The 12,445-nt window shown below is 38.2% G+C and overlaps 1 protein-coding gene across 8 annotated transcripts in view; it reads left to right on the plus strand.

Annotated features, from left to right (window-relative positions):
* The window catches only part of TTLL7 (tubulin tyrosine ligase like 7), a 231,913-nt gene that overhangs the window by 84,217 nt on the left and 135,251 nt on the right, over positions 1 to 12,445 (plus strand). For all 8 annotated transcript variants that reach the window (XM_074266394.1, XM_074266399.1, XM_074266400.1 and 5 more), the window contains 2 exons: positions 4,279 to 4,443; positions 8,026 to 8,184. In XM_074266394.1, coding sequence (XP_074122495.1) covers positions 4,279 to 4,443; positions 8,026 to 8,184 — 324 coding nt within the window. The remainder of the gene's footprint in view (positions 1 to 4,278; positions 4,444 to 8,025; positions 8,185 to 12,445) is intronic.

Consider the following 12,445-nt stretch of genomic DNA (forward strand, 5'->3'; position numbering starts at 1 on the left):
ATTTAGAGTTGGGGTTTTGGGGGGCAAAATGATTAGAGTGGTTTGCCATTTACTTTTTCAGCTCATTTTATAGATGAGGAAACTGAGATATACACGGTTAAGTGATTTGCCCTAGGGCCCCACAGCTAGTGAGTGTCAGAGGGCAGATTTAAACTTGGGTCTTTCTGATCTCAGTCCTGGGACCAAGCAAAACCATGAGCTACATTTACATTCTTCAAGTCTTAGGTGTTAATAGTAACTCTAGGACTCATGGCCAGCTGACACTCATGGCCACCAGCTGACTGGTGATGGAGGAGGTTTTTGGTCTTTCTTGTTTTCAGTCATTTCCATGACATCTGAAAGCATTTCTAGGATTATAACATTAAGATGATAATACGGGGCCCCAGTTTTCCTAGATGATGAAAAGAGCTTGTTATAAAAACAAGTTGCCTCTTTCCCACTTTTCGTTTCTTGATTGTAGTCCTTCAATTTTTTATCCTTAAATGTACTTGGGATTATTTTTACTTGCATCTTTAGCCATACTTTTTTAAAAACTGGTTTTCCCTCCATTGCCTCTTTGTCTTATGATGTGAAACTGCTCTTAACCTTCTACCATCCTTATTCATAAGTTTTACAAATATTTATATCCTAAACCTGTATTGCCTTTTCTGCTGTATCATTCTGATTGGTTAAGGAGATCACATTTCTCCCTCCTTGAGGCAATTTTAGTTTTAAGACCTCTTGAATACAAAATAATAACTTTTCTACTATGCCTCATTGCCTTTCAGAGGTTGTATTGCTATTTCAATTTTTGATACAGTCATCACTTCATTGGCAAAGAAAACAGACAATTATTCATTCACCAGATATTTTTTAACTACCTACTGAGGGCAAAGTCACCATGTTAGTTCCTGTCGAAGATATGAAGATGAGCTTCCTGCCCTTTGGGAATTTACAGTTGAACAAGAGACTTAAGGCATTTCCCCAAATAACTATCACAGGAAGTAGGATGTTACATTAAAAAGACACAAAAAAGGGATTAGAAAAATTCAGAGCAGGGAAGTCACTTTATTTCTAGTGGGAATACAGAAAAATTCATGGATGTAGAAGTGGCAGTCTTGAAGGAAGAATAAAATTTTGTGAGATAGAGATCACTGGAGGACAGCCTCCTGGGATCAGCCAGCAGCAAGTGCAGAGATGTAAAAATGGGGAATCATGAAGATATTTTGAAGGCTGTATTTTGCTTGAACCTTGAGACCTTGTACAGTAAAGATGGCAAATCCATTTTAAGTTTTTGATCATGGGATGAAATAATTGTTGTTATGTGTTAAGGATGAATATGTAGAATGAAATTTATTAGGGAGGGCCTTGATGGGAACACTGGTTATGAGATTACTGCACTAGTCCAGGAGAGAGGTTAAAAAAAATAAAACCCTTGGCCATAGAAATGGAAGGACAGCCTGTGGTATTCCAGAGACAAACTAACTTTCTCTGAGTAGGAGGACCTAGGGTTAGTGATTAGGGCCATGTATGAGGTGGGTTATAAGAGGAGAAGCTTTCAGGCTTGGCTGATTAGGATAATGTTAGCACATTCAGAGAAGTAGGGAATTAGTGAATTATATTATAGATTATATGGATTAATGGAATATAATGGATATGGATAATTTGTGATGCCAGTGGGAAATCCAGATGGAAATGTCTATGGGGAATTAGAAATGTAGAACTAAAGATAAAGGGATCAAGACTTTTGAATTTATTACTCAATTTCAAGGGGCTTGGTTATCCTTATGAGTCTCATATTCATTTATCTTCTAACTTGCTGACTTAGGAAGGGGTGCCCCTCTGCCCTTTAAGATCCTTTTACATTGTTTTTATCTTAAAGGGATTTTTTCAGGTAACACTAGATGTTCTGTGAAAACCTGGAGGGAAAAGAGGTGTTCTTCCAGTGGTTTAATGCCTTTCTTTAGGGAGGAATCTAGCTTGAACTTTGTAATTGCATAGCAGTTACTTGATCATGGAACAGTCAACTCTCTGCAGGTTGTTGCAAACTTTTCATGCCCTCCATACTTGTTAGAAGTGAGATTACTTGCTTCTCTGTTGTTCTTGTTGATTGTTCTCTTATGATAAAATTCTATGACTAACTGCTGGTTGGTCATTCTTCTTCACTTTGCTGGATGAACTGGGGATTCTCTCAGCCTTGGTTTGATTATCTGTAGAATGAGGGGATTAAATTGGATTGTTTCCAAGACCCCTGTTAGTGCTAGAAGTGTGATTCTATGAAAACCTAGGGATTGGATGTCGATCCATAGTTGGGAGAAAAAAAAAATTAACCAGAGACAAAGAATAAACAAGGACTTAAGACGAGAAGCAAATACTGCAACACAGTTTTTGGATATGACCAGTGAGAGAATTGGTTTTATTCACCTATATGTATTTGTTAAAAGGATTTTGTTTTCTTTTTTTGTGTGTGTGGTAGGAGGGAAAGAAATAAGATTCATGCCAATTAAAATGTAATTTTAAGACTTATCAGGGAAGCCAAGAGAGGACAGGCTCTTGTGAGACTGTCAAATGATGGTGAGAAATAAAAAAAGAATGAAGATTGAGGAAAATTCCTTGGTGTAGAAAGGAGGTCTTTGGTAATCTCTGAGGGTACAATTTGGAGATTGTGGTAGGGAAGAATCAAATTATGAGGAATTAGAGGCAGATGAGGATATACAGGGAATGTAAACTCTTTGAGAATCAGTTTTATTTTAAATTTTGTATTCTTGTATATATTGCCTATTGGCCCATGTAGATTGACTCCACCTAATAGGACAAAAGGACAAGTCTTTTGACCTGAATTGAATTGAATAATCATTGGAGAATTTAGGAAGTAAAGAGAAGGAGGGGGAGGGTATGTTAAGCCAGAAGGAGCAGCAGAATCAAGTGAAAGTTGGATGATTCCCCTTGTCCCCCCCCATTGAAAGAAGAATGTACATACATCATGGTGCAAAGAAAATAGTTCCCAGGATGAGGAAGGGACTAGAAGAAAACAAGCTTCCTCCAAAAGTAAGAAATGGGGGCTTCAAGGCACAGGCAGAGACGGACTCCCGTTGGGATGGAGGAATCGGGGCATCTTTATTTGAGACTGTTGGGAAGGAAAAGACCAGAATAGATAGGTTTAGGGAACATGGCTCAGACTTTTCTGGGAGGTGCCCTAGAATTCAAAGCTAAAGGCCATCCTTAGATGAGAGCTAACCCAGCTTGCTGCAAGGGTTCCTTTAGAAGTTGCTGTCTTTCTAATCAGTTCCTGGGTGGGTATGTGTCTTGTTTCCACAATCAGATTATAAACTCCTCATGGATAGGAATGAGGGTTTAGCCTTTTTTCAAACCTGTGGCACCTCAAACCGTGCCAAGAAAATATATTTTCAATACATATTTTTTCCTTGAAATTTCATATAAATAACAATTTACCATATGACCAGCTAATAGTGAGAATTTGAAACAGTTGACATAATATCCCAAGTCCTAGTTGTAAAAGTAGTTTTAAAAAATGACTTTGTGCTTATGATATGTGAACACCTCTGAGTTATTACAGCACCTTTCCTTCCCATGCCAGTAGTACTTCATGTACCTATCCTTGATTACAAGTGATCAACTGGCCTCGCCTGGCTGAACAGTGGGAGAGCCCACAGTAAAGCTCAGACAGCCTGCCTTTCAGCCTCTGTTGTTTGCATGAGACCATTACTGCAGCCCTAATTCAATTCCCATTTCTTGGGAAAGAGACCACAAAAATAATACCTTTCACAAAAGAAACCATGGTGAAGACAGAACGAGTGTGTGTATTTCATAATGTCACACATGGCAAAAGGGAACAAGCAAACGCCTCCCCCATCACCAAAAAAAAACCCCACAAAACAAAAAACAAAACAAAACACCAACCCAGCAGTATTGGGAACATCACCACCCTTAAAATGTTTTCCTGGTATAGAAATATAAACTTGGGCCATCATTTGTACTCAGAGTTCTGTGCATATGTCTTTTTTTAATAGTTGAAAACACAACTCTTGACAAGCCAAGTAATTGGTACCACAGGAAAGTGGCTGCTTTCTGCAGAACATGTGAACCCATCTACTTCTCTTATAAATTAGATAAATAACTACTTGTTTGTCAGTGAGGTTGATGCAAACTTTTAAGTGAATTAATTCTATTTCTTTGGATACATCTTATTTTGGGGGAAGGTGGGGGGGTTTTGTTGGAAAGCACAACAGGATGGGGTTCTGTGGATGATGTGACTGCTTTGATTTTCATGTGTTACAGAGCCAGCTCTATATGCATCTGACAAACTACTCTGTGAACAAACATAATGAGCGCTTTGAACGGGATGAAACCGAAGATAAAGGCAGCAAGCGGTCTATCAAATGGTTTACCGAATTCTTACAAACAAACAAGCATGATGTTGCTAAATTTTGGAGTGATATTTCAGTAAGATGATGCCATTTGCATGTTACCAGTTGATAATTCTCTGCTTTCAGAACAGTGCATTATATAAAAACCAGAAGTCTCCTTAATGCAGTGTTTTTCAGGCCCAATTAATTAGATCAAAATCACACAGTAAGACTTGTCATTGCTTGCCACCAGCATGAGTTTAACAAGTAATTCATAACTAGGGTAACTCTTAGATTAAATTAAATTTTACTTCAAGATATTGGTTTGTGCCAGTGTATAAGTATACAGATACTTAGTAGTGAAGTCATTTTAGTAGGATTTGGAAGAGAGTAGAACAAGTTATAGCAGAATGGCAAACCTATATGAGACAAGGCTAATAATCATATTATTAAGCTTACTAAGGGGATTAAAACTGTCCTCAAAGTCTAGGAAGCATGCTTATTGAAGATTCACAGTGACACAGAGACTGTGTAATTTGATTTAGAAGCTCTCCTTTTGGGAGGATAGGAGGTAATAAAAATATATGTCATGGATAATGACCATCAAAGATCAGCAAATTTGTAGATTGTGCCTGCATTGACATTTGTCTCAACCTAATGGTTTGTTAAATTGATGTCTTCCATCCTGAGTAGAGACTAAACATATCCAAACTGGATTTGAGCTTGGCAGGATGATAAATGTTTGTTTGTTGAATTGAAATAAGGTCTTTACTTTATAGTTACCGAGGCTAATTGTTGTAGTTATTTTTTAAACACCCATGTTATGCCGAAAGGCTTGGATAATCCTACCATGTCAGTGGCGTGAGCACTGGAGTCTATTTTCTAGGATGTAGGCTCAAATCTCGGCTCTTTTGACTCTGTAACCTTAGACAAGTCACTTATACTTTCTGGGACTCGGTTTCCTCATCTTTAAAATGAGAGATTAACATTAGAGGATCTCTAAGTCTCCTTTCAAGTCTAAATCTGAGGAGGAGGCATCATTAGATTGAGAACAGAGGACCAACAGGAGTACATTTGATTTAATTTGAAAAGGGACATTTTGGACATCAGCTGATATTGATGGACAGTAATCATGACACACACAACCCAGTAGGCTTGTTGTGGTTTAATGAATAGGTGACTGGACTTGGCAATATCCTAATCAAAAAGTATTATCAAAAATCTTAATTTTCTCTAAGATTTGACAGGGGGAGCTGTTCTTATCAGATTAAACTGTTTTTCCTCCATAGTTCTCACTTCCAAACATATTTTTCTCTTAGAGACAGAGACAGACGGAATAGCCAAAAGGCTGTCTCACTGAAAGGTATTTAAAATGGAGCTAGATGTACAAAAAAAAAAAAAGTGGTTATACCCTATCCAATAGATGGTGGCTTACTATGGCATTTCTTCTACATAAGTTGGAGAATCTAATTAGAAGTAGGTTAAAAAATATAGAATTGTTGACCAGAAAAATCAGTAATAAAGTAATTTACTTGTCTGTTTTAGCCAGAAGTATAGTTCCTAATGAAAACATTCTTTTTAAGTTACAATGTAGAGGATGTTGAGGTTGAAAGGCTTGGTCTGATAGACACTGATATATTTCTGAGTATCTGAAAATATAGTAAAAAAAAACCACTCGTTAATAAATCTATAAAACATATATGGAAAATCCTAATCTTAAAAATGTTATTTCATAGACTATTTTATTACAAATTTACTAAGTTAAACTATTTGCATTTTCATAGTAATCCACCATTATTTTTTGTTATGTAGATTTTACTGTAAACTTTTCAAAAACAATTTTAAAGGTGAACTCTAGGGTATTGAATTTAAAAGATGAGATATTAGTTTGGAACTGAAATTTGTCTTAATATATCAGATCACAAAATGTTATTCAGTTTGTTACTTTGGAGAGACTTATTTCTAAAATATACCCCTTCTTCTCTGAAAACAAGAGTCATAAATAAGTCCAGTAAAAACAGAACAACGTGACTCCTTTGGCTGAAAGAAAAATTAATAAGTTTATCTAAATTTAGGCAATTGGTAGCAATGATGGTAATCATTCAAAAATGTTCTGATCAAATCCTTTAATAAAAAAAAAAAAAAAAAAAAAAACTTACCTAACATTTAAATCTTTGCATGACAAAAGTTTGAGGTCTCAAATTTGAAACATAATACATAAAGCTTGTATGAAAATGTTTCCCATTACCTTCAATTTTATATATTTCACCATATCAATAATAGCCTTGTAAATAAGGAGTAAAATGTACTGGATTACACTAGGGTTTGTTTCTCTTCCCCCCCATCCCAGCTTTACCTTTTGTGCCCTTTCATAGATGTGCTTGCTGGGAAATTTGATTAATTTTGATTGGCAGAATACATACTAAATGACAATGAAATTGCATTTAGTGGTACATCAGTGGCTCAAAGATGGCCTAATCTATTTTAAAACCTTGAAATAAGTTTACCCATAACTCAAAAAGCTGGAAATAGGACTGTGTTGTTCCCAAGAGAGACATGGATAGCTAGTTGAATGAAATCAGTAGTCTCTTCTCTCTGTTGTGTGGTATCAATTGTTAGTCATTCTAGGACCATTGCTGCAGTAATATACTGGAAGATACATAGAATCAGACTGTTTTTGTTTCTACTTGACCTTTTCTGGTGTTACCATGTGGTCTTGTCATTTCTAACCAAATTGTCTGAAAACTCCACTGTTGTATTTCTTCCAATCTTGCCCAGGTCTGCGTCTGAGGAGTCAGCCTTCTGCAGAAATTGGGAAGGCTTAACTGCTTGTGCCTTCCTTTTTTATTCTGTTTTGGGTTGGTGTTTATGCTCCCTGGCAGGGGGAGATAAACAAATGTATTCAACTAGGTATAGAAAATAGAGAGCTCAAGGAAAGCTTTCCACAGAAAATGAAAAACAAAAACAACCTCAATGGAGTAATATTCCACAAACTTGGCTATTCAGTAAAACAGATTAATGTTGCTAGAGACAACACACAGAGAGCAAAAAAATAGGACCAATGCCCCGACTGATCTCCTGGTCTTGCCCTCTAGCTGAGAGCTTCTGCAGATGTCTTTGTGTCCTGATTCTCATGGGCAGGAGCCTCAGGAAGCCCCTTCATCCCTTCTCACAATTGTGAAAAATACAGAAAATGCAATCTGTAGTTTGGCAAAGGAAAATAAGACAAAACTGCATTGAAATACTTATTTAAATAGAAAGGAAAACAAAAGTTCCTAGACCCCACGTTAAGAATCCCTGCTTTAGCTAGTCCCTGCTTGGTAAAATTGATCCTTTTAAAAACAAATTCTAATAACTAGGTCTAAAATTGGTTTTCTTTTGTAGAAAATCCCGAAAGCTAGCTTCTTTTCAGTTTATATCCTTCAAGCCCTTTCCATTTAACAGCTTTTTTCCAATCTTAATGTGAATAAAGACCCTCAGGTGCCTTCCACTGGCCTTTTTGTTGTTGTATTTTTTTTATTTTTAAGTCTCTGGGGGAGAATGTCAGTCTGAAGCCCTGCTTTTGCCTTTAGCTTGTAGCTAATAAAAACAATGTTCATTAACTGTTTACTTTATGCAAAATAGAAATCAGATACAATCTGATGTGCATTTTTCATCTGTTTTATCACATTTTACCTAGGAATTGGTGGTAAAAACTCTGATTGTAGCAGAACCACATGTCTTGCATGCATATCGCATGTGTAGACCTGGACAACCCCCAGGAAGTGAAAGTGTCTGCTTTGAAGTCCTGGGATTTGATATTTTGTTGGACAGAAAACTGAAGCCATGGCTTCTGGAGGTAATGTATTCTTTGTAAAGAATGAGAAATGCTCAATCTACCTTGCGTTTTAAAATGTCTCTCTTCATACAGTGTTAATAGCACCCTTTCACAGCTGAGCACTCTTCCTAGTTAGGCTCGGCAGACCATTTGAATTGGAATTAGCTATAGAAAGCTCTGCATGGGAGCTGGGTTTTATCCATGAGGCAGTGGGCAAGATTTCTCCAGAGTTCACATCAGACATTGAATATCATGCTAATATGAGGGAGGGCTTGGAACTTCTCAGTACATATATGAGGCTGCCCTATTCTTTCTGCAGCATTGCATATTTCTTCATCCAGACAATGCAAAGCTAATTGACAATCAGGATAGTGTAGTATCACTGGGGGAAGATTTTCATTTCACAGTGTAGGAAACGAGGTGGGATTGAAAAGATAGAAGAAAGGGAAAGAATGAAGGTAATTATCTAGATAATTTAAGTAGAAAGTTTGCTTATAAAGAAAAAAAAAAGTAGTGGTTTTTTTTGTTTGCTTTTTTTTTTTTTTAATTGTTGTTTTGTTTTGTTTTTGGCAAGGTAAAGAGCCTGAAAGGAAAAGTTAGGAGGTTACATAAGACTGAGAATACTTTGTATTAGTACAGGGTTTTTGAATTCAAAAGTGTTTTCTTGTAGGTTTTTCTCATTTATCTGTCTTAGTCCATACAGCCCATTTTCACCAGATAATTGCTCCTTTATACCAGACCATGCTGCCTCTAGGGTGGTAAGCCCTTGAACACCGGAATGCTTTATCAATCATTTTTATTATTTGGAAATAGAATGGAAGAGAACTGTTGAAGGGGAAGAAGAGGAGAGAAGAAAGATAATTTCAGCTTCGTTATTGGACAGCTGCCTTGGGTATCATTTTGGGGGAATATCTGATTGTCAGTATCAGAAAACAAAACTCGAAGTGAGACAGCTTTAATTTGCTTCTTGTCAGCATAAGTGGTAGACTGATTTATCCACTCTGGTGCCTGGTTCACAGACAACCCATGACATAGGAAGCTTCTTCTGCATTTATAAATATATACACATGCAGACATGGCTGGCTCTCAACTAAGCTTGCCCCCCCACCTCATCCTTTCCTCACTCCCAAGTCCAGCATCCAGATTTGTTTTTAGAACAAAGAAGCTAATAAGTCACTGTCTCAGAGTAAGTGATCTTTTGGCATTATTACCGTCAGGAATGTTTACATTTTAGAAAAGAATCATCGACTAAGGGGGGAAAAAAAGAGCCTAAAGGAATTGATTTCCTGATGGTGAAATTTCAAGTTGTGGTACCAAGACAGGGAAGAGGTTTTTGGTCAGATCCTTCTGCCATGGTATCTCCTGCTTTGTAGAAATCATTTTAGTGAAAGACCAGTAGCAAAAAATACCTTTTTGTCACCAGAAGCTTGGGTTTTGAGGGCTGAAATTCTTAGTGAAAGGGAACTTAATGTTTACCAGTTTTGCTGACAAATTGCTCACAGTAGCAGCTACAGCTAGGCTGTGTAGCTTGATCAAAGTCTTAAATCTAACTGCCTGTGAATGAGAAAAGGATGATGTTGATATTGACCATTGACACCAAGCAAAATGAGTCTTGTTAGTTAACTAAGGCCTTCCTGAGTGGGCAACTGATTGATGCTAGTCATCAGTACAATTTAATTGAGTTCAGCAAGCACTTGTACAAAACTCCATGCTAGACTGTGTTTATGTTTATTTGGGTATACGTGGTAAGCTGGGAAACCTTAAACAGAAGCACCGAAGGAGTGATAGCCATCATTGGAGGGCAGCAGTGGAACATTCACTTGGGGAAAGTCCTGTGAGAAGAGTTGTGGGGTCAATTGTCCAGTGACTTGACATTTTTCCAGTAAGCTACCGCAAGATTTTGAAGCAGGGAAATGAGGTAATGAAACAGCACTGAAGGAGCTTTATCGAGCAGTTGGTATCCGGATAGATTGGCAGGGGGGACCAAAGACAAGACGTGCTAGTTAAGAGGCAGCTACTGCAGTAATCCAGCAGTTGGAGATCCACAACTGGAGATTAAGAGAGCAGTTCTCCATCACAATAATGCATTCATTAGTGACTGTTTACCGAAGGCAGATGGACAGTACAAATATGTTTGATCATCTCCTTTCCCCAGGACAGCTGCCTTTTATTGCTTATTCAGGATTGGAAACGAAGGGGGGAAAAAAGGCAGCACATTCCAAATAGAATATAAGTTATGTCAGTGCTTGTTCTACATATAAGGATTTGACGTAGTGTCATTTACTGGATTAAGGAAAATGGCAAGGCAAAGAGTCCAAACCCCAAAATTTTAGGCTTTTTTGTTGCTGCTGCTGTTTTGCTGAAATGTTTGCTTTGCAGAATTTTTCCTGTGCAGTATATTGCATAGGATTGCATTTGTTTGCATTTATTAAATTTCTACTCTGTATTTAGTGTTGATGTGAAAGATGGGGAGAGAGAGAGAGAGAGAGAGAGAGAGAACAAAAACACAAACTTGAACAAACTAAAAAAATAGCTTCAGGTCTTAAAAATATTTTTTAAGTTATATCTTAAATATCTAATCTTATATGATTTTTTGAGGAGGGTGAGGGCATGAGCATTTTCAAGGCTTATGGTAGACTACCTGAAGGAGGTGGTATTTCAGCTGAGTCATGAACAAATCTAATATTTTTAGAGGAGTTGTTAAGAAAGATGGGAAAGGGCTTTCCAGGCATTTGGGTATAACTTGTGAGAGAGGGCATAAGTTGTGGGCAACAGCCACTTTTTTGATATGTGAAGGGAAGTGATGGGTCCCAAAATAAATTTTTGTTTTTATTTTTAAAATTTTCAGTTCTGAATTCTTTCTCTTTCCCTCTTTTCCCTACCCATTGGGAAGGTGAAATCATGCAAAACATTTCCATATTAACCATGTTGAGGGGAAGAAAAGGCAATAAAAATAAAGAAGGTTAAAAAAAAAAGATGCTTGGAGATCATCACTTCTGTTCTCTCATAAAATAAGTTTAAAAAGGCAGATCAGAGCCAAATTTGGAAGGGCTTTTAATGCCAAACAGAGGAGCTCAGATTTGATCCTTGATGCAGTGGGGAGCTGCTGCAGACTTTGGTACAGGGGAGTGCCATGGCCAGTTCTGTGCTTTGGAAAGATTAGTTGGACATTTGAAAGGAAAGAGTGCTATTAGGAAGTTATACCAGCAGACCAGGCAAGAGATTATGAAGTGTGGGATAAAGGAATGGCAGCCATGGGAATAGGAAATAGGGGAACAAATGTAAGAGATATTTGGAAGAATTAACAAGACTTGGCAACTGACTGGATCTGGCAGGTGAAGGATAGGGAAAAGAGGTGACGAGCATTTAACAAGCATTTATTAAGTACCTTCTGTATACTAGGCATAGAGCTAGGTGCTGGGGTCAGAGGTTAGATAGCAAGGGGTTGAGACACAAATAGGAAGTGAACTGTAGGCTGTAGCTGGGAGTGGGGTGGGGCAGTGTAAATAGGAAGAAGGGTCAAGAATTTTTTTTTTCTCTTGGGCTGGAGGAGATCTGGCCTTGTTAGACAGTTGGGAAGGAGATGAGAGTTATAGGGGACGATAGACTGAATGATTTGGAATTGTATTGGCTGGGATCTGGGGTACAAATAGTGGGACTGGACAAATGGTGGAGAAATCATCTGGATTGAGCCAGGGAGAAAAGGATAATCAGCAGTTAGGGATGTGGCTCATTCTATGCTTTTTTGGTAGCAATATAGAAATAATAGCATCTGTTACTGTCCCACCCCATCCCCAGTTTAGTTTTAGACTCCATAAAATTCCAGCTTGTGGTCAAATGGGTGAAGGAATGAGAGCACTAGATTCCAGGATGGATTTATATGTCTGAAGGGTCGTGGATAATGGAAAGACCCCTGCAGTTGGAGCACTTGGGTTTGAATTCTACCTCAGCTCTCCCTAGAGCCTCCATAGGCTTGCCGGTGGCGCCCCCAATTCAGGATTTAAAAGGAGCAGATCAGGTAGATCATCTCCAAGCCCACTTCCAGCTTTAAAATTTTTTTTTGGTGCTGCTCTCCCCAGTGTTGAGCTCTCCAGTCCTCCTCTGCCAGCCAGCCCCCTCCCTCTCCTCCTCCCTGGCTTGCTTTAGCAGAAGCACTTGATTCCTCAGGACTCCTAATCTCCCCCCCTTCTCTGATTCCCGAAACAAGGCTTTGGGGACTTGCCCTTTCTGCCACCTGTGGGGCCCCTGTCTAGCGTGCGACAGACACCTTAAGTCTGCCCCT

The sequence above is a fragment of the Sminthopsis crassicaudata genome, chromosome 4 (assembly GCF_048593235.1).
Source record: "Sminthopsis crassicaudata isolate SCR6 chromosome 4, ASM4859323v1, whole genome shotgun sequence".
Lineage (NCBI taxonomy): Eukaryota > Metazoa > Chordata > Mammalia > Dasyuromorphia > Dasyuridae > Sminthopsis > Sminthopsis crassicaudata.